The sequence below is a fragment of the Neolamprologus brichardi genome, unplaced genomic scaffold (assembly GCF_056152115.1).
Source record: "Neolamprologus brichardi isolate AB-2024 unplaced genomic scaffold, ASM5615211v1 NODE_ptg000031l+_length_7269946_cov_1, whole genome shotgun sequence".
NCBI classification, from domain to species: domain Eukaryota; kingdom Metazoa; phylum Chordata; class Actinopteri; order Cichliformes; family Cichlidae; genus Neolamprologus; species Neolamprologus brichardi.
The window spans coordinates 2,273,941-2,294,551 of NW_028270136.1; the positions used below are offsets into that span (position 1 = coordinate 2,273,941).

General features: G+C 38.0%; 1 protein-coding gene and 2 long non-coding RNA genes across 5 annotated transcripts; 1 reads left to right on the plus strand and 2 right to left on the minus strand.

Moving 5' to 3' along the window:
• The first annotated feature begins 1,788 nt into the window (after positions 1–1,788).
• LOC148094688 (uncharacterized) lies at positions 1,789–3,533 on the plus strand. Its single transcript, XR_015718423.1, has 3 exons — positions 1,789–1,853; positions 3,065–3,236; positions 3,400–3,533. It is a non-coding gene; the product is annotated as an uncharacterized LOC148094688 (long non-coding RNA).
• A 3,457-nt stretch (positions 3,534–6,990) lies between these two features.
• LOC148094689 (ornithine decarboxylase-like) lies at positions 6,991–12,047 on the minus strand. Of its 3 annotated transcripts, none has more exons than XM_087837225.1 (8): positions 11,759–12,047; positions 10,855–11,028; positions 10,597–10,769; positions 10,293–10,509; positions 9,707–9,793; positions 8,862–9,018; positions 8,634–8,755; positions 6,991–7,558 (listed from the first exon to the last, which is right to left on the minus strand). In XM_087837225.1, exons 1-8 carry the CDS (start codon positions 11,861–11,863, stop codon positions 7,328–7,330), a joined length of 1,266 nt encoding a protein of 421 aa, XP_087693351.1. In that variant the 5' UTR covers positions 11,864–12,047; the 3' UTR covers positions 6,991–7,327. The 3 variants fall into 3 exon arrangements, with proteins under 3 accessions (XP_087693351.1, XP_087693349.1, XP_087693350.1); XM_087837223.1 differs by having other exon boundaries at positions 8,634–8,770; XM_087837224.1 differs by having other exon boundaries at positions 8,856–9,018.
• A 7,457-nt stretch (positions 12,048–19,504) lies between these two features.
• LOC148094690 (uncharacterized) lies at positions 19,505–20,611 on the minus strand. Its single transcript, XR_015718431.1, has 3 exons — positions 20,363–20,611; positions 20,139–20,256; positions 19,505–19,527 (listed from the first exon to the last, which is right to left on the minus strand). It is a non-coding gene; the product is annotated as an uncharacterized LOC148094690 (long non-coding RNA).

Consider the following 20,611-nt stretch of genomic DNA (forward strand, 5'->3'; position numbering starts at 1 on the left):
CAAGCACACACGCTTCTTAGCAGGGCGAAGCTATGAGCTAGAAAAATCCAGGCTGGCAGACAGCCTGTGTCTGACCAACCAATCAGAGATCTCCTTACATCCCACGGTGTGGCTAATATGAATAACAGCAGGATTTTTAAAATGAAGTTGTTAATCCAACTGCTAATTGACTATGTGCACGTTAGCATATGCTACTTCCGGTGCGGAAAGTCCTGTGGGGAGCTTTGTTTCCGGTGTCCTATTCGCGCCCTGTTTACGGTCCAAAACAAGTTAAGCAAATAAATAAATAAAGCGGCGATTTACATTTCTATAGATGTCTCGGGCATTTACCCAATATATCTGTAAATGAAGTTCATCGACTTGTCATATTTTTCCCCCACGCCTCAGGGGAAAAGAGAAAATGGATTCAAATGTTATATTTCTCAGCTGTCCCTCATTTATCGCGGTGTTATGTTCTAAAAATAACCAGTGATAGGTGAAATCAAGTAGCCAATTTTATTTTTTGACGGTGCAAAACGTTTCGTGTACATCGTGGACATACAGCACTGCACTTCAGAGTCACACTGCTAGCGATAGCAGCGATTCTGTACTGTACAGGAGAGACGGAGGAGATCGTCTGCAGCGATCAGGACGCAGGACGTAAAAAAGCATGCAAACTTGCACTAAAAAATCTGCGAAACAGCGAGGTGAAAGGTGAACCGCGTTATAGCGAGGGACCGCTGTAATTTTGAAGGTAAGTCACAACATACCCTTCGTAAATACTAATGTATAGAAACCGTTACCAGCAAGCATTAATTTTTTGTGTGGCTTTTTTTCACGGTTTGTTAACATGCTGTGTGTGTGTGTACTTGACTAGCTGATATCGACATAACGGGGAAAACATCTGGTTTGACTATTGTTCACCTGTAGTTTGAATGCTGAACATTTGCCTGTTTAAATCATAAGACCAGTCACTATACAGAGATGTGCTTCTGAATGTGGACGATGTGTCTTCTGCTGCAGTTCTGCTTGTGTTGAGTGATGTAAACAACTGATCAATCTAAACTCTTTAAACGTCAAAATTGATCATTAGATTTTTATGACACAACAGTGGTGAGTGTTCCCACTTTCTCCTCTTTGTAACTTAACGCGATCGTTCCGTTTTCGAGTTTTGGACATCAATTTTGGAGTATATCTTTGCAGTAGCGATTGACCGCAAAGTAAAGCTACCGGAAATGTACAACCCCACATCCGGTCTCAAACCAGGAAGTTAGCATTTTGTCGTGCACAGGGTCCATCCAACTGCTAATCCACATGTTAATCCCTGAGCGAACAGGAAAGGGAAATGGATTTTGAAATGCAGTTTATTAAAGTGCAATTTGAAAAAGGTTTTTGAAATGAAGTTTATTAAAGTGCAATTCGAAATTGTTTTTTGAAATGAAGACTTAAAAAGCATTTTAAAAATCAGTTTATTAAATTGGAATTCAAAAATGAATTTACAAATGCACATTTTATTCTACAATTCATTATTTAAGCACAGAATTTTTTATTTCGATGCGCGTGGCTCTTGTGGTCCTCCATAATAAAGTACCGGAGAAAGTAGATTTATTGTTTTTTTTGTTATCAATGACTTTGGTCTAGTTCACCAGCTTTAAAAAAAATCGTGTCGCCGTGCAATTTATGTATAGTTGACCGGGAAATTAAAGCAGCGATCACTTGGACTATTCCGCAGCACCCCTCTCACAGTGGTACATCCCTCCAGGTAACTATTGTCTTGTACAGTAGAGCGGGACATTATATTTACTGTCAGCAGAATTGACCGGAGAAGGCATGAGTTCATGCACTGCACTGGCCAGCACCATGATTAGTATAAGGTAAGAATGAATGAATTTTCTTCTATTCGTTATTTCCACTGTTGCATTTGAATAACAGTAAAAAACTCGTTAATGTTTCGGACAAAATAGGAGCCCGAAATTGTGTCTACTTTCATCTTACAATCTGGCAACAAATAAATTGCACTGCGAACAAAGTCTATCAACAAAGAAAACATTTTCGTTTAATACTTTTCCGTTATATTCCCTTACAAAGCTAGCCTAACGCTTCGAGGGTTCCTTTGTTCTTGCCGTCGCCTCGGCGCTTGACCCAGACTTTCGCTCTGTAGTTGCTTTTTAGCATAGTATTACAAAAAATTGTAAATCTGTGATAGATGATTGATCAACTTAAAGGTAACTGTATAAATGTGTTCAATGACTTTGTTACTTTTAATGATTGGAGAGCACCCGCTTCAATTCGCACTCAATTCAAACTTTACGTTGCACGCTCAGTGGAACGTAAATGAGTTGGGGTGGCTGTAGCTCAGGTGGCAGAGCGGATCAGCCACTAACCAGAAAGTCGGTGGTTCAATCCCAGGCTGCTCCAGTCTGCATGCCAAATATCCTTGGGCAAGATACTCTCCGATGCATCCATCGGAGTGTGAATGTGTATGAATGTTAGATGCTTAGAAGTGATTGGGTGAATGAATTAGCTGTATAAAGCGCTTTGAGTGCTCGGACAGAGTAGAAAAGCGCTATATAAGAACCAGTCCATTTACCATTCACCTACCTTGCGTTTGCACCTTTTGTCCACACATAAACTGCGTTTTCGTTAACTGAAAACTGAGATTTTTAAAGACGCCAGGGTGGATATTTTCAAAAACTCAGTTTTAGCATTTACGTGTGGACGAGGAAAATGGAGTTGCCTATATACATTTTAAGCTATTATTTATTATTTAGTTCAGTCAATAGATCAAGTTTTGTAGTGACTATGAAATATATTCTAATTATCTGTTTCCTGTTTATCCTAGACAGGGCAAAAAAAAGACTCCAAATCAAAAAAAAGATAAAAATGAAAGACTGGTGCATTGTGCAGTTCAGCACTGGTGGTACACTTTTAGCAGTTAGAACAACTTATACTTGAATGCAGAATGTTACACCATCACTTATGGATATATTAGTTTTTCACCTCTCACTGCTTAAGCCATTAATCTTTCTAGAATTGTTCTTTGAAACATATGCGACCTCACAAAAGATATTAACTATGCTGTCAGACCTGACCAGAGCAGTTAATGAACTCCGTGAGGAGGTCAGGCCATCCGCCATCCCTGCTGCAATGAATCGGTAGATGCTGGGGTACTGCCTCTGGATTTGCCCTTGCACAGCACTGAGGAGCTAAACAATGCAGAGGCAGCTCTTCAATCACAAGAGGCAAATAAGGCAATGGTAAGTATATAAAGGTTATGTACACTTTGTAACTATAAAGTGTAATAGCTGTCAGATGTGATTTAAATACATAACGACGGCATGTTGATTAAACACACAAGCACTTGCATACACATTTAAGACATGAGACACGCTAATTCCATCTCTTAAAATGTGTCTATAGGTGAGACGCTTTGCCTTGATTGGAGGGACCACACTGGAGGTGCGAGTCTGCCGTGTAATGGCTTATGCCATTACAAACGAGCTGGCCTCGGTACTCAACTGGGCAGGGGAAAAAACCAAGGACCAGACAAAGCAAAAAAGGGCATTTAAAGAGACAGTGTTGTGCAGATGCATATTTGGTAAGTTTTCCCTTTTGTTGTAGTTTTATGAGCCTAAAGTGAACAATAAAGGGATCAATTGATCTGCTGGGTGTGTTTCACATTTCCTATGTCCGGTTTTTGCTATATTACTTGATCTTTCTTAATAACAAGACTTTCATGTCCGGTTAATCTGGAGATGGAGTCTTTGGTCTTCAGCCCCATGTTTATTTTGTTTTAAAATGCGGAAGTTTGCAGATTTACGCCTGGTGACTTTCATGTTTATCAGCCTAAGAGTTTACATACTTTCTCCCCACTGAAGACAGTTAACAAGAGCTTATTCATGTGCTCTAATTAACTTTTTTTGTTTGTGTGTGTGTGTGTGTGTGTGTGTGTGTGTTTATTTTTGTCCTAGATGGCCTGACGCAGCAGGTAGGGGCGAACTCCGAGTTTGTCTTTGCACAAGCAGTCCAGACATGGCTCCGATACTCCCCAGATCGTATGGGTGGCGCAGGACGCACATCATCCATCCCCGTCCCAGAGTAAAAATTACAAACTTATGTGAAACATAGAAATGTAAATGGGAAACTGTCTTTTAATGAGCAAACAAAACATGTCTATTGACCTTTTTTTGTTTAGTTTTTTTTTCTCTGTTACATCACATACAATGCTTTCTTATTTTAGGATATTGATATTGACATGATACATTGTGAGACATTTTTTTAATAAAGGGTGTCTAATTTGAGGAATAAGTACAATTATGTGTTCAGGTCAGGGGTGTCAAACTCAATTGCACAGGGGGGCAAAACTCAAGGCACACTTTACGTTGCACGTTACACTAAAACAATGGTTTTTTAAACATAAATATGAATAAAAACAGACAGGAACATTATGCCAGATTAAATAAACTTTAAAAAATAAACTTTAAATATTTTGCTCTTCATAAAAATAAATCCTGTCAAAATTATGCAAGTTAGAAATATGAACATGCTGCCAAAAACCCCAGAAGAAATAAATGAAAGCACACACAAGGTTGGAGCCGCATGTAGACGGAGCTGAGGCGTTGCTTCAGGAATGGAACTAATAAACTGTGCGGGCCATTCAGTGTCGTACTTTCCCTCAAGTGTATCATTACACTGCAGCTCCATCTGAATCTGCACAGGTGCAGTTCAGTTCAGCAAAGTCCGCTGACTTGGTTCAACATTACTTGGCAACAGGGAAAGTGAGGCAGGTTGCACTGGTGCATTTGTGACAGCTTCACTTGAAATGCTTTCACCGCATCATACATGCCATGTCCATGAACTGACAGGTTTCCTTGCTGAGCTCAAAAACTCTATTGAGAATTTTTATCCCAACTCAGCCAACGGTCCTCTGCATGATAAGGAATGTCGGCAAACTCTGAATCTATTTCCCACATAAAAGACTGAAATTGATGGTGATTTAAACTTTTAGCTCAGATAAAATTTACGGCCTGCGTTACAGTGATCATTACATGCTCCATTTTTAGGACTTTACCACACAGCCTTTCCTGGTGTATGATGCAGGGATATGCTGTTAACTCACCGGTACAGTTCTCCTCCTGCATCTTTACTCGCATCCTGCGGACTAGTCCACTTTTTTCACAGCACAACACCAGCGCTCCATCTGTTGTAAGTCCAACAAGTTTGTCCCAGGGCAGTTTCATGTCGGTTACACTTTGACATACGTTTTAAAAAATGTCTTTTCCTGTCGTTGTCCTGTGCATCGATTTAATGTTCAACCCTCTCCACAGACGAAGATGGCCAGCTGTGCAATGTCCATCATGTCTGTACTTTCATCCACAGCAAGAGAGTATGCAATAAAGTTTTGTCTGACACAAGACGTCGCACACCTTCATCATGCAGCTCTTCAGAGTGGTACCGGGCTGATTTGGCTCCTCTGCTATAATAAAACTTGCTTTCACTTTGTGATTTTGCTCTGGTGAAAAAAGTCTGCTGAAATGTCAGATTCTTCTTTAGCTCTTCTACTTTCCCTAGTTTCTGCTCTGCATTTAGGTTTTTCAGCTTATCCTGACATTTTGTCTTGTAGTGCCGTCTTATATTAAATTCCTTAATTGCAGCCACATTAGCTCCACTAATAAGACACACGGGTTTACCAGCAATGTCTGTAAACATATATTCAGTCACCCACTGGGGCTGAAACGCTCTGCTTTCAGAATCAAGTTTTCTCTCCACCATTGTGAGCGGCTAGCTTCAATAACAGAAGTTTGACTAGATTAATGCGGGAATGTTCCCAGGTAGCCTAGCGGTCAGCAAGGAGGCTGCAGCGCTGCATTATTGGATCTGTAGTTAGTATATTATTAGCACCTCATATGCATAACAATAATAGTACATCTATATAAAAGGATCTCGCCGGCCGGATATAAATGTACGCCGGGCCGGATGTGGCCCGCGGGCCTTGACTTTGACACATGTGGTCTAAGGACACTACCTTGTGACGTAGGTAGGTAGTGTCCTTATGAGCATCCTTCCCCTGAATTCGGACACAGCCATGGTAGGTGTGTTTTATCATGATTCATATAATAGTGATGACAGATTTTTAGACTAATAGTTAGGCTAACACACTTACCGCTCATCTTTTCTTTCCTCACAAAGCCGATAGATCCTGCACTTCTTTTAAGTGTCTTCCAGCGCAATTCTTAGCATATTTTGATTCCTACAACTGGTCCGTCCGGTTATTGTCTCCCCAGAGACATTGCTGGTGTTTTCCTATGTTGCAGTCCGTTTGGCCTCTCACGGCCACCGTAGTTTTAAGTAACTATCTGATCATTTTTAAAATTAAGCAGGACTAGTTCATGTTCATACCGCATTACAATGGTAAAACAATTATTCATTTTCATAGCACTTTTTGAGATTGTTAGAGACATATCCCTGAATTTGTTTTATTTTATGAAGCAAAATTTTGAAAGGGTTAGATTATGTTTTCAGTATGAACTCACTAAAAACAATTCTGAGGAGATTTATATTTGTCATGGTCCCTGTGCCTCACCAGCTGATCCTGTATTAGGCAACATGTTCTCTCTCTCTCTCTCTCTCTCTCTCTCTCTCTCTCTCTCTCTCTTGCCGGGGCGGTGCTCATTATGGGCTCCCGCCCCTGGCCCACGCACCTGCTGCCTATCGGGATGATCGCAAGGCCGATTTAAGACGGCAGTCAGTCTCTCAACCATTAGTGAGTTAAACTCCGTAAAGTTGTTTCCGTCTGTTCGTCATTAACCCCCGTTCTGTGTGCAGATCTACCCCGGAACTTTCCCTGCCTGCCTGTTTCCGTGTGGACGAGTGAGTGGATTTGTGTTTCCCCAGTGTGGGGAGTGAAGAGAGAGAGCCTTTGGAGTGTGTCTGATTCCCGTCTTTCCCCTCACATACCCCGGAACCCTGGACCCCCCCTCCCCTCCCTCCAGCACGTTGTAAATAGTATCACCAGGTGTCGTTGTGTAAATAAACTGATTGTTAACTCTGCAAAGATTCCCGGTCTGCGCCTGAGTCCATTAACTAAAACGTGACAATATTCAGACATCTGCAAAGTTAGTCTCAAAACAGCATGTTTATCCATGTTCAATATTTGTTCATGTAATAACAATCTTTCAGTTTACATTTCTCGAGGAGCAGAAATTCTACAAAATTCTATAATTACTGGGGAGCAAGAAAAACTCAAATGATCGACTCTCAAATTAATGATAGTTATATTAAGTTACATTTTCTTACTCTTTTCTCAGTTATTATCTGATCATTAATTGATAGTGTTTTTTAAGCAAGACTAATGTATGGCGAGCCAGGTCTTAGCTGTCACAACAGGGTAAATGTGTGCCCTTTCAAAGCCGTTGAAGTCAGTGGATGTACTGAGAGAATAAGCCCCCATGTTATCAATAAGAAGCCAGTCCCCCACGTGCAACTCAGGAATCCAGCAGCTTTCGGTGACTTTGTCAATGCTGTCGCAGGTTGGACCCCAGATAACAGAGTAGTATCTCGGTTCACTGTTGTCAACAGCCTGTAAAAAGGAAAGCAAATGAAATATAAAATCCTAATCGCACTCTCACAATCTAACCATGTGAATTCCATACAATACCAGGTTTAGTTGTAATGAGCTATAAGTAAAAAGTCTATGTTTATCTTTTTTTCCAAGCAATGAGATTTAAATTTAACAATTCAAGATGTAGTAAGACCTTAGTCCCATTGAGTAACAAACAAAAAAATGCGTGTTATCTGACTGATTCACAAGTTGTTGTTCGGTATAACCAAGTGAATTCATTTGCAGAGCTGATGATGCACCAAAAAAATCCCTGTGATTGTGTTGGATGTTGCAGTCTGTCGAGGATTACAATGATGATGCAAACTTGTCTGCAAAAACACACTCAACAGTGAGTAGTAGTGAAATGTTGTAAAGATGTAAATACAAACAGTTTGCCTTTCACAACTTGTTGGTTACAGTGATACAGTACAATACTTACTTTGAATGCAAACAGTCTTCCATTTTTAGTTTGCATCACATTGTTCACAGTTTAACATCAACTGTATGGTTTGCAGAAAAATTTGTGTCTTCTGTATAAACGATGGGCCACTATGGCAACTGCTACTGACCTGTCCCTGGGACAGCAACCTCCCACAACCACTTCCCAACCCATCAGGGAATACTTTTTCCATTGCAGTTGGTGGCTAAAAGTGGGACACTAAGCATCTCTAGGCCTAGGCATGACTAGAGCTTAAGTAATCAATTTACCAGCAAACTCCAGTAGCTATTTGAAACCTGTTGAGGTACACTCAATCTTTCCTAGTGATCGTGGTTGCCAGGCAGCCACCAACCAGTTTTTAAGGCCTTTGTGACTTAAGATTAAAAAGGAAGCTTATGGAGGTCTCATTCTGAGTTCTATTAGTAAGTTGTGCTGTTCATCAATATTGATCAACAGCACATCTTAAATGTCAGTAACATAAACATATATTAATTGCCTAACTGTAACCATGACTTCAATGTACATGGTATGCTATAACCACAATCTTACCAACTTTACCACAAGAAACTGGATATAAACACACACTCAAAAGTATGGTGATTTTATATTATTTACCCTAAGAGGCCATGGTTCAACCTTGGCGTGGGCAGGATCATTGATAAGGCAGTTTAATGATCCGTATACTCCATCATTGATGTAGTATATCATCATCTTCTCAGAGCTGTAGTCCTTCCGATCTGATAAGCATTTACCTTTATATTTGAAATTAAATTCAATTTAAATACAAAGGCACATCATTATGGAGTATTTAATTTGCTTTAAACTGCATATCTGTACATTTACCACTGCGTTCATCTGTGTCTTCAACTCTTTTGGCAATGACATTTACTGCCAGTGTAAAGGCTGAGTCGACATAGAATCGGCCTGGTTCTGCGATGATCTCCAACCCATTGGCAGGTGGGAATAATTCATCCAGTGCTTTATTAATGACTTCTGAAAACTAAGAATGCAAAACACATTAGGTTAATGGATATTGCTGAGCTATTAATACTTCTGACATTTTCTTGACACTTTAAGATGTTCTGTAGCGATTAGTACCTCTGACCTCAAAGGCAATACCTCTGCCTTTGAGGTCTCTACCTGTGCTTCTATGAAGTACAAGAGATTGGTGATTCTAAATTGTGGTAGATAAACATTCAGAATGAAAAATACTAAGGATAGAGTTTGTGTGATATTCTAGACAACAACAAAAAACAAATGCATATACAAAATATGCTGTCTTTATGCTGCTGATGAATTACTTTTCCTTGGGAACTCACCTCTCTTCTCAAGACAGTAACACGTATAGGTAGTTCCAATCTATATCACACTACTCTATAAGCTGTAGTAATCAGTAGTTTTACATTAAAATGATTGATTTGAGGCCGAACCAACAAGGTCCCCTTCGCAAACAAGAGAAAAGATGAAGGAAAGCGATAACGTGACCAGCATCTGAACAGAATGATGTCTGTCACCAGGGCAGTCAGGGCTCTAACACATAACTAAATGTACATATGCTTGTTTATTCCAGATATTATCACAATTAAAAGGAACAACTCATTGTAAGTTAAAATTCTGCCAACCAATGTTATGTTTGAATGTCCTAAACACGTTCCCTCTGTCTTGTACAGTGTTTTTATTAATAATACCTCCTCAAATTTAACTTCAATGAAGTCTTCTGTCCCAGAAAAGCCTCCACCAATATCCAAGAGGCGCATCTGGAAGCCCGCTGAATTCTGCAAAGATATAATCTGTTTAAACTTGAGACTTTGCCATGTAGGGTTTAGCTGAGAAGACTTCTGCTTTGTATATATTAATACCATTGTTTCAATAGTTTCCTGATTAGTTTGTGGGCTCAGTCACTCATTTCAGGTCATACTGAATACAACATTAAGTCCATTTTATAAACTTGGGTCATTTTAAGTTACAGAAATGAGGAGTGTGTGCAGTGTCACAGTTACATTCTCGCCTTGCATCATCACATTGGTCTTTACTTTAGCATTAATATGAGCACTTGATCACAATAAGATAAAACTTTCAGTAATATTTCATAATTTAAATCAGATCCTTAAAGCAATACTGAATGAGTCATTAATAAAGACATTAAAAAATACCTTGAAAGTGGTAAATTTAACAACTGATCATCACAACCAATCCATATTAGTGGCAGTTATTCAAAATTAAATGTACAGTACAGTATTCTTATAAAGGTTTGTTTGTGCAGCAATAACTTACTGCTATATCAAAAGCATATCGAGCATCTGTGATAGCCTGCTTGAAGGCCAAACTTCCAGTGCACCCACTGCCTACGTGGAAGCTGACCCCAATCACCTCCAAGTTCAGCCGTCTGGCACATTCCAGCAGTTTACTAACTGAGGACAGTCTGACTCCAAACTTTGCATTGAGTCTTAGGAGAGATTTGGAGTCGTCCACTGCAATTCGCATTACTAGCCTACAAAATGCATCCAGACATTAATAGTCAATACTCTCAAAAGACATTGCATAAAATGCTGAAACATATTAGCAGTTGCTTACTTACTTGGCTTGAGGATGGGTAAGAGAGATTTTTAAAAGTTCCTCCTCATTATCAAAAGTCATTAAGTTCACTCGGTGAGTGCGGGCATATCTGATGTGGGACCATGGTTTGGTAGGATGGGCATAAATGATCTTATCAGGGGTAACTCCAAGGGACAGGGCCAGCTCGATCTCACCCTGCGTCAGACAGAGATGTGCTTCACATGAACAAACTCACAAGAACATAAACAGAATCCCCAAATCATCTTTGAAACACTGGTACCTTGCTGGCACAGTCAAAACCCGTGTCCAGAGCGATGAGCATCTTGATAACTGCTGGTGTGTTGTTGCACTTTACTGCATAGAAAGGTTTGACCCGAGGCAACCTAGTGATCCACCTGTTGTGCTTTTCTAATATATCATCAAGATTTAACACATGGAATGGCTCATCTTTGCCCTGAAAAAAGAAACATTTTATTTCAAAGATATCAAAAATCTCTGGTGTATTCACCACACTAGGGATGTGGTGTGCCGCTAGTCGACAAGATGAATTATGTCATTGTTAACATTTTAATTGATTCAGTAAATTATTGTGTACGTAATGTTATGCAGCCATCTGCCACCAGATGGCTCATCGTTGTCGAGAAATGCCATAAATCTGTTAATCTAGGCCTGATCTTTTTGTTAATACGATCAGAATGCGATATAAGCGGCAGAAATGGTAGATGACAAGAATGTGATTAATGGTTTCAAATGCCTTTGTTTAATGAGTTTTTGACACAAAACAGATCAAAAGTTTAACATTTTAGACCCTTTTAGACTCGTTAATTAGTCCAATTTTTTACTTTAGTCAAAATTAGAAATTAATCACCAGGAACATCCCTAGCGATAACCCTTGCCTTGCATGTGTTAATTGTTTAGGCACAAACAACCTTGATGTTTGAAGGCTTTCAGTGACTTAAAATGATGCCCCTGAAGTATGGTAACAAAGTATTTGTACATCGTTAATTCTCATATCTTATCATAATCATCATTGCCTCGGTATGAGGAATAATAATCTCTGAAATATAAGGTTTCACAGAGGTCAGGGACATTGCTAAAACTATCAGAATGGGCTTAAGTTAGTGGTAAAAGAAGTGGAAAAACTTGATGCACAAATATTCTTGCATGATGCCTCTGATACTCACCTGTGAACCAAGCTCTTTCACCTTTGTGTCTATCACATCAGTGATGCTCCTTCCACTGTCCAGGATTTCAATGTCATCATTTTCAGGGGAAAAAACACGCACCATTGATTCATTTATGGTAGCTGCAGGTGTCAAGAGCAAAGGCACGTATAAAGAAAAAGTGTTACACAATGTGAGATGTCGGAAAGTATGAGAAAGAGAGAAGGGAAAAGGTGATGCATTTGAGAAATGAGTATAAACGGAGCTGTTCAGGAAGGTTCAGTTTTTTCCTCTAGTTTCCTGCGAATGAGAAAACAGTGACTTTGGAAGACGGAATTTTGTCATTCACAGTCAAAAAATTCAGGGAGAAGTGGATTAACCACTGTGCAAGCACTGTGGACTTGTAATTTGGGGTATTTTCTGTACTCATTTTTGCAGTGTTGGAGGACTTTGGAATAAATCATTGCTGCCCGATTCGGACTTCATCAGGTGCAGCCGGGAGAGGACTGCACGACTGGCCAACGTGTACTTTCTTTTCCCTCTGTCATTCATCTCAGGACCGGTATCAGAAGTCAGTATTAACATACAGTTAAAAACATAAAACTCATGTCATTATTTTTTTATTTGATTGCGTCTTTACTGGTCATAACATAGTCATATGTACTGTCTAGTCTTCTGCTGTGTTTAGTCAGCCTTGTCTTCATGTTTGTTTATCTCTTGTCTCCGTGTTTGGTGCCCCCTATCTATCCCCCTTGCACACCAATATTTGGGAATTTTGTCCCTGGGCTGATATACTTGGAGAAAATTCTCCTGAGTTTCTCCAATAAACCTGCTACATAATGGATGACAGTATTTTCTGTTCTCCGACCTCCTTTCCTACCTTTAGGTGAAACATCTTAAAGAAACTCCAGTCACCTTCTTTCCAAGCTCTTTAGACTACCATGATCTGGATGACAGAGAATCTACACAGACAAACAGCAATGTTCATGTTCACACATAAGATCATAAAGTTTTAGGCTTACCTTCCTTTGTAGTGTCCATGTTTTCCAGTGTGAAGATCTTGCAGAGAACTTCCAGAAGTTCAAAGTAAAACAACAGAGAATGGCTTGATCGGCTGGTTTTGTTAGTGGCATTTCCCCACCCACTTTGTTACGTAAATTTGACTTTAACAGTTCATTCTGGCAAAGAGGATTTCCATTCCCAAATCTAACTTTTTTAGATATTTACAATTACGAAACTTTCACACAAATAATGTTGAACTTTAACTCATTTTAACTTGGATTCTTTTATTAACTTGTAGGTCCCTTATTGCCTATAAATTGAGGTTTAGGTTAGTGGAGACCCTTACGCTAACCTAAACACAAGCTTTTACTCTCTAAAAAAAAGTAATAATTTGCATTACTAGAGACTTTTTACCTGTGTAACTGCATGAATACATTTATATGTATGACCTCATGAACACATCTATTTAATTATTACCCAGAGTAATGGTGGCAGAACACTAAGATCAGCAGTAGTACTACAGCATGGAGAAAAGAATCAATTAGAAATAAGTCACATAATAATTTCTATTGTCAGAGTTAGATTGTAATTTGTAAGCAAGTTTTGATCAGCTGACTGCCACGATCGGGGAAACACACACTGATTATTCTTAATAAATTGGCGTGCCCATGTAGCGTGCTGGCTAGACCAAAATGCGGCAAAGGCTAGTGATGGGTTGGAAGACGCACATACTTACTTTAGTAACACCTGGTGCGCTGACCGCGGCTTTGGAACCGGTGTTACGACTGGTCCGCAGGCTGAACCAGGATGGAAGAATGAACAAAGCTGAATGAGTAAAATACTCATGGCACCTGAGGCGAGCGGTGGCTGACGGAAGCAAAGGTTTCGGTGCTCCTGACATGAAGGAACCAATGTTTGAGCGCAGAACAGGTGATTCATCTCCCTTTTAGACCCAATGTCTGTGGTCACTTGACCACTACCTGACACTGACCTGTGCTTCTCTAAGATTTAATGATCTTTCTGGATTTAGTTAACAGAATTCAACAAAATATAAGCAGATTTTTCACGAACTACACGGCCCAGTTCCAACTCCTAGACGCCATCAAGCTTATAGCTAATTTGGTTGACTGAACATTAAGAGCATCAGCCCTTTGAATTGAATTTGATGTCTCCACACTTGTAACTTCACACTGACCATGAACACAAGAGCCTACTGTCCATCAGTTCAGCATTGCTGTGCATTACTGTAAACTTAGGCACTATACCACTTCAGCCTGTAAGCATACTAAACTCCCCAGTTTTCATGCAACCTGTAATTAACACTATTACTGTACTATTATGTTACTTCAAATTTGTTTTTCAGACACTTCATAAAATCACAATCTAGAAACAAATAATTTTTGGGGATATTATGAGTAAGCTGTAAATTGTCCATTGATGAGCAGTGTTTACCTTTGAAAATAATCTCTCATTGGCTTAACTGAAGTCCAAAATGATGTGTAGTCTAGAAAACATGGACATTACCAGATGCTGTTTTCTCCACCATGAGTAGCTGCTTGTGTGTGACGCTTCCTGAGTTAAGTATTTTTTTAAATTCATAACTGAAAAGCTTGCTTTATTATGTTAAGATCAGATGGGTGGTTTGGCCATTGAAAAATGGTCAAAGTTCCTTTAACCCTCAAGGCACCCAATGTTTATTCAACTAAGCTTGGACATCAGGGACAATATTGTTTCTTTTATTGTTGCAATTATCATTTTTAATTAAAATGACAATACAATCTACAGGCTCCATCTTATCTTAATGACCTTGTAGTACCAAATCACCCTATTACACCGTAAAATGTAATATTGTGTTTAATTAAAAATATTAAATAGGCTGAACTCAGTTTTTATCAATTTGTTATTAGAACTTGATTTAAATAAGTTACCAGTACTTTTTATGCATAAACGCTGATAAACTCAATTTATTTGAGTTGTCTTAACTTAGAAAAACTAAGTAAGATGGAAGTTTTGCTTCTCAGTGCGGAAGGATGAAAGATGTGTTTTGAAAATGCCACGTGACTACCATCCTTCTCCCTCTTGGATCAGTCCGCTTGTTCATGGTGCCAGCATTTGTTATGGAATATGTTGAGCAAACCTGGAAAAGCTCAAGATATTATTGTTTTCATTGCTGTGAATCTTTACCTGATACACTGACTTGGTGAGTAAATGTTTACTCTTATTCAAACTGATTTTGTGGCTTCTCTTAGTTTACCCATACGGTAAAAAAATACATTTTTCCTGGCCAAAATATATTTCAAATATATGGTAAATATATTTTGTATTTGTGATGCTCCAAAAATATATATTTTTGAAATTGAAAATATATTTCTTTCAAACCAAAATACATTTCAAAAGATATTTGCGTTCAAGAAAATACATTTCCAACCTTTCAGTAGAATATATTTCAAAGTATCCCTTATTTAACCTCCTAGGACCTGGCGTCCACATATGTGGATGTCACATTTTGGGTTATTTAGACCAAAATACTCAATTTTGCTCTACAAGGGCCTGATATCCACTTCCGAGGACATTATACTGCTACTGTTCTATCAAAATTTTAAACAAATATCCTCATATGTGGCTCTTATTTTTCTTAAAAACAAAAATAAGGTAAAAAAAAAAAAATCTGGTAATTCTTTGTTTTTACATTCATCGGGCCCCAATATGCCCAAATATCAAAGAGAAATTAAAAATGCATGTCGTGGAAGAGTTCGGGTCTTAGGAGGTTAAAATGTATTTAGTGCAATAATAATAATAAAAGTAACAACATCTGCATCTAATCACATCTGCAAAAACAGTTGGATTCAAACAAAACAGAGTCAAAGGTCTAGCAAGAATTAGGTTATTTATTCATTTGCTTACAGTATTTCACATTACACAATATCAATTGACTTTGAAATTATTTGTCATTGATACAGTACACAAAATACAACAACTGCTATGTACACTTTAGTTTTTGACAATATATACAATATAGTACTTATAGAAACAGTCCACTTTTTTTGGAAATAGGCTCATTCTCCATCTCCCTCCGAGTTAAAAAGTTGAGTTTGACCATTAAGTCTTTGGTCATTTTTCAAGGCGATGCTCACTGTCCCTTTGGATTCAATGATGTATGCTAAGCTATGTTAAAAGTGTTATCACCATACAAATCAACTGTATGGATTCCAAAGTGGTCAGACTCAACGTATTAACTCTGAGGGAGTGTTCCTTTAATGATGCAATATAATAAAGCACTTAATGACTTAATGTAATGTATATCTGACGTTTTGCCATTTAATGTTTAATTATGTATGTTTTTTTTATGAACTGGTTTAAAATCACTTCAGAAAAATACCACATGGCAGAAAATCATGTTTTCTCGTGTTTAACCTTATTTAAGGAATTCACACTGATTAATGCTTCTAAAAATGTAATTGACTTTTAGTTTTTCAGTGTGAATGATCAGACATTTGCATTTGATCTCTGCAGCAAGAATACCTGTCAGATGCCCAAGACGTTTTGATACTGGTTCAAAATAACTTGGATTTGAGGCACAGAGACTATGCTTTGCTCGTTCATAGAATCTTCCAATGGCATAACACGTCTCTCCACTTTCATTTTGACATATTACAAATCGTTTAATGTTAAAGAAATTTTGATCATCATCATTCAACATAACAGTGAATGAATTACGTTTGAGTACACGACTGTAATCTTCTGAGTGAAACACCTCGCCATTTGTAATGATTCGTTGAAAGTACTTTACTCTGCTCCTTTGTACCCCATAACGACTCAGTGCCATATAGTCATCCCTCCTAATTAATCGCACTTTAGGATGATTAAGTGCAGTGATACCATGTGTGCGAGTTACATCTTTTAACTGTTTAGGTCTTGTTAGAGATTCAAATATCTCCTTGCATTCATTTGAGGCATCTTTCAGTAAAGTCTGGCCATAAAATGGTAAGGCCTTCTGTAGCCAGAACATTTTTACAATCTGTAGCGCAACCCCTTGAGTGCTTTTGATCATGTCTAGTAGTTTAGCATTGTAAGACTCAAACACAAAGGCGGAATGAGCCCACAAAGGCCCCCAGTTAACTACACTCCTTGGTAAATGGAGGCAAAGATGGACATTATAAGACAGATTAGCTTCCCCATAGAATACCTCCATGTCTTTCACAAAATCTGTTAGAAGTGCCTCAGACTCAGTAATCTGCTCTCTAGTTATATTTTTGCCCAACAGAAGGGATACTCCCTTGACTAGTTTAGACCAGTGATTCAGTAGTGGTTCTGGCAATACACCTTTTAGTACAGGTAAGCTCTAATAAAAGAGCCACATATACCACTCATGGGCTTTCCAAAATTTCCTCAATGTGACAGACCTTGGCACACGAGGTACATTACATGGCGGTTTAATCTTTAAAAGCATTTCATCTAACAGTTTTGTAGACCTACCTATATACCAGTGCTTTTCATGGTTTTCACTGTTTAACCACAGCCCTGTTACAGTTCTTGCAACACCCAGAAGTACTGAATGCATATAGTCTGGGACAGACCCTTCGATAATATCAAAACTGGGAAGTCTACACAACATACTTGGCCCTTTAACACCCATAACAGCTTTACCAGACTGTAGCGCAGCTTCTACAAATTCATTAGTTTGTTCCTGATTGCGGAGCTGAATGTCCTTCTGAAAAGGATATACACGAGTGAATCCTCTGCCTTTTTCAACTACCTTTCCTTCATGAAGGCAGTAGGAGCATCCATATTCACCATTAAACTGTTTAAAATTTTGGATCAGAGGTCTGGCAACTGAGTCACTCATTAGAATTAGAGGGATTACTTTTGTATTGACAGAAACGCCTTTGTCATCTTCCCATGTGAAACCACGGTCCTGTAGGTCCACACACTCATCAATGAAAGGTTTTAAGAAACTTCTCATGTGAGGCTTCTCATCCCCGAACCATAGTGCACAAAGGAGTACATTATCCTGTCTTGTTTTCAATGGCAATTCATTAATGGTGCAAAAAAGGGGCCAAATACTACAAGGGGACTTTTTAAAAACTGGCACACCATCACAGCTAAATGTTAAGCTGAGGGTTTGAAGGGCCGTTTCTGAACCACTTAAAGCTTTCTGATACAAAAAAGCATCACAAATGTCACTGAGAGAAGTAGATGTTTCTGTTTGCCTTCCTATTAATTCATCTGTAATTCCTGGCATTCTCAAGAGATTTTTGAGTTGATCTTCCAAGGAGAGGTATATGAAAAAGTTCTTGGTAAACCTACTTGCTTTGTCATAGGTGCTGTTGCATTGAACACAATGAACTTGGTCCAGTTCAGCTGACATTATATTACTACACTGTTCACACACATAACAGATTTTCATGATGTCTTTTGTATCATCAAAAGCTTTGTAAAATGAATATTTTGTCCTGCATGCTGAATCACTGCCACCAACAACATTAAGGATTTTCATGATATCTTCAAGACAGTCATTGGTCAAACTGTGTTTGAGCTTAAGTGCCAGAAGTAGTAGTTGATTTTGCTCTTTAGTTTGACCTGAATCCACTGGGACCTCTATCTGAACAGGACCTGCAGTGCACTCTTCATCATTAGTCATCAGCAGAGTTCTGTCTTCTGGAAGGGTGTCTGGGATTTCCTTGAAAAGAGAAGCGAGAGAGAGAATTATGGGTCCTGTAAACAAATCTTCAGTGTAAGAGCATTAACCTAGTGGACTCATAGACACATTTATGTCTATATCGGTGAGATCTGCCCTGTAACCGTCTTCTCTCTACTGTATGTATGCATCTCTTTTTTTAACATTACAGCAGACATTTGAATTTGGTCTCATTCACTAATTGTGCACTATTTGACATGTCCATTCAGTCTTGCCAAAATTTAAGTGTGCTTAGGCTGTCAAAATGAATGCTTAGTGCTTTCTTTCATGATAAATTCTGTAAGAATATATGATTGCAGTAGAAAGTAGAAATTACCGTAAAAATCATAATTAGAACAATGATTACTTGTTTTACTTTTTCTTGTTCAATGCACTAATTCATGAATATTCTTTAAAAAATAATGTCTAGAAATGTAATGATCTTTTTGATTTCATTTATTGACTTGAAAATTCAACTAACTATTGTGTACTTATTTCGACAAATCTATAGTCCAATATTCAGAATAAATTTAATTTAGGTTTATGCATTAAAAGTGTTTTCATTACACTTAACCCAAAATGTTTGTATTCCAACACTAACCTTAAAAAGAGACCAATAAGATCATTTATTAATATTAATATGAATCAAGCATTTATTATTTGGTATAACTGAGGTAATTAAATGCTAAGGGATAAGATAAAATGGATGATAAGATAAAAGGAATAAAATGTTATTTTGGTAATCATCACCCTCAAGTTGTTCTAAACCTATTTCTTTGTTCTGTTGAACACAAAAGAAGATATTTTCAAGAATGTTGATAACCAGTTTCTTGTCCCTACTGACTTCCATAGTGTTGTTATTTCATACTATGTCCATACTATGTCAATGGGGACCAGCAACTGTTTGGTTATCAACATTATTTTGTTCAAAAGAAATTAATACAGGTTTATAACAACTTAAGAGTGAGCAATTGATTAGAGAATTTACATTTTTGGTTGAACGGTTCATTTATGAATTTACAAAAATGCAAATTGAACCAATTATATCATAAGGCATACCTTTTGACATTCCTTGATAACATTCTAAAGTTCTTCTTCTGCAACCTTAATTCTGAAAAAGAAAATATACAATAAAGAAAATAGAAATTGCTTATTGCTATATTTGAACTCTAAGTGAACTGCTATTAACACGATAAAGATGTGATCACTTATAAAGATGTTTATTGATCAGTAATAAGCAGATTAGACATAGCCTCGCTACATTCCCTGTTTAAAAGAGCCAACTCCAGATCATTCATTTGGGAGCCAGAGTACATTTATCGTACCTTATGCTATGGTAATTTACAAAGATCATTTTTTCCTTACAATTTTCATTGTGGTTATTAATTACATTTTATAAAATTTACTTAGAATGATGTTTATACCATTGTTTTAAGCAACTGCATGTCCTATTTTTACAAGAACATAAGCTGAAAACACTAACTGAAAATCCTTCAATGCTATTCTGGAGTATTAAGCCCCAAATGTCTATTACACATTGGCTTTGTTTATTCTTGATAAAAAACAAACAAACATCTTAAGCATGCAGTGGACGATTATTTGCCACTTTGAACGATTACATAATTGTGGCATCCTTAGTGATTGCCACTAGATTAATTGATTGTGCGGCCCTATGGCATTCGTTAATGTTAAAGAGTGAGGGATATTACATTACCAACACACCTTTCTTTTTGTGCCCATCTCCGTTTGGTTCTTGAAGGAATTTCCTCTTCAGGATCAGTTAGACAACGTTTATACGAAATCCTTTCAGGAGGCTCGCTCATTTTGACTCACACGTGACCTGTTGATGACATTAAAATCACATTGAAGAAAACATCGAGGATTGTAAAACAGAAACTGCAACATATAAAATAAATGTAGCATGTTACTGTGAAATATATGCTTACCGAGCAGTTTTCCAGGGAGTTCGCAAATTGCAGCGTCTTCTTCCGCGAGCGTCTGCACACGCAATGCAGACCTTAACAAAAACTTTAAAAACTTAAACGTAAAGTCCCAAAAACGTCCGTCTTTGTACATCACAGAATTAATCGAAAAAAAGGTACTTAAAACAATATAATATGTTTTTTCTATGAAATCTATGCTCACCAGAGATTATTCAAAAAATGCAGCGTCGTCGTTCTAGATCTGTAGGTTGT

What these genes read in the sequence shown, in the direction of transcription:
- LOC148094689 (XM_087837223.1), bottom strand. Translation starts at nt 11,863, where the DNA reads ATGGTGCGTGTTTTTTCCCCTGAAAATGATGACATTGAAATCCTGGAC. An exon ending in TGAAAGAGCTTGGTTCACAG is followed by an intron (nt 11,029 to 11,758) that starts GTGAGTATCAGA and finishes TTCTTTTTTCAG; the next exon opens with GGCAAAGATGAGCCATTCCA. An exon ending in GTTTTGACTGTGCCAGCAAG is followed by an intron (nt 10,770 to 10,854) that starts GTACCAGTGTTT and finishes TGTCTGACGCAG; the next exon opens with GGTGAGATCGAGCTGGCCCT.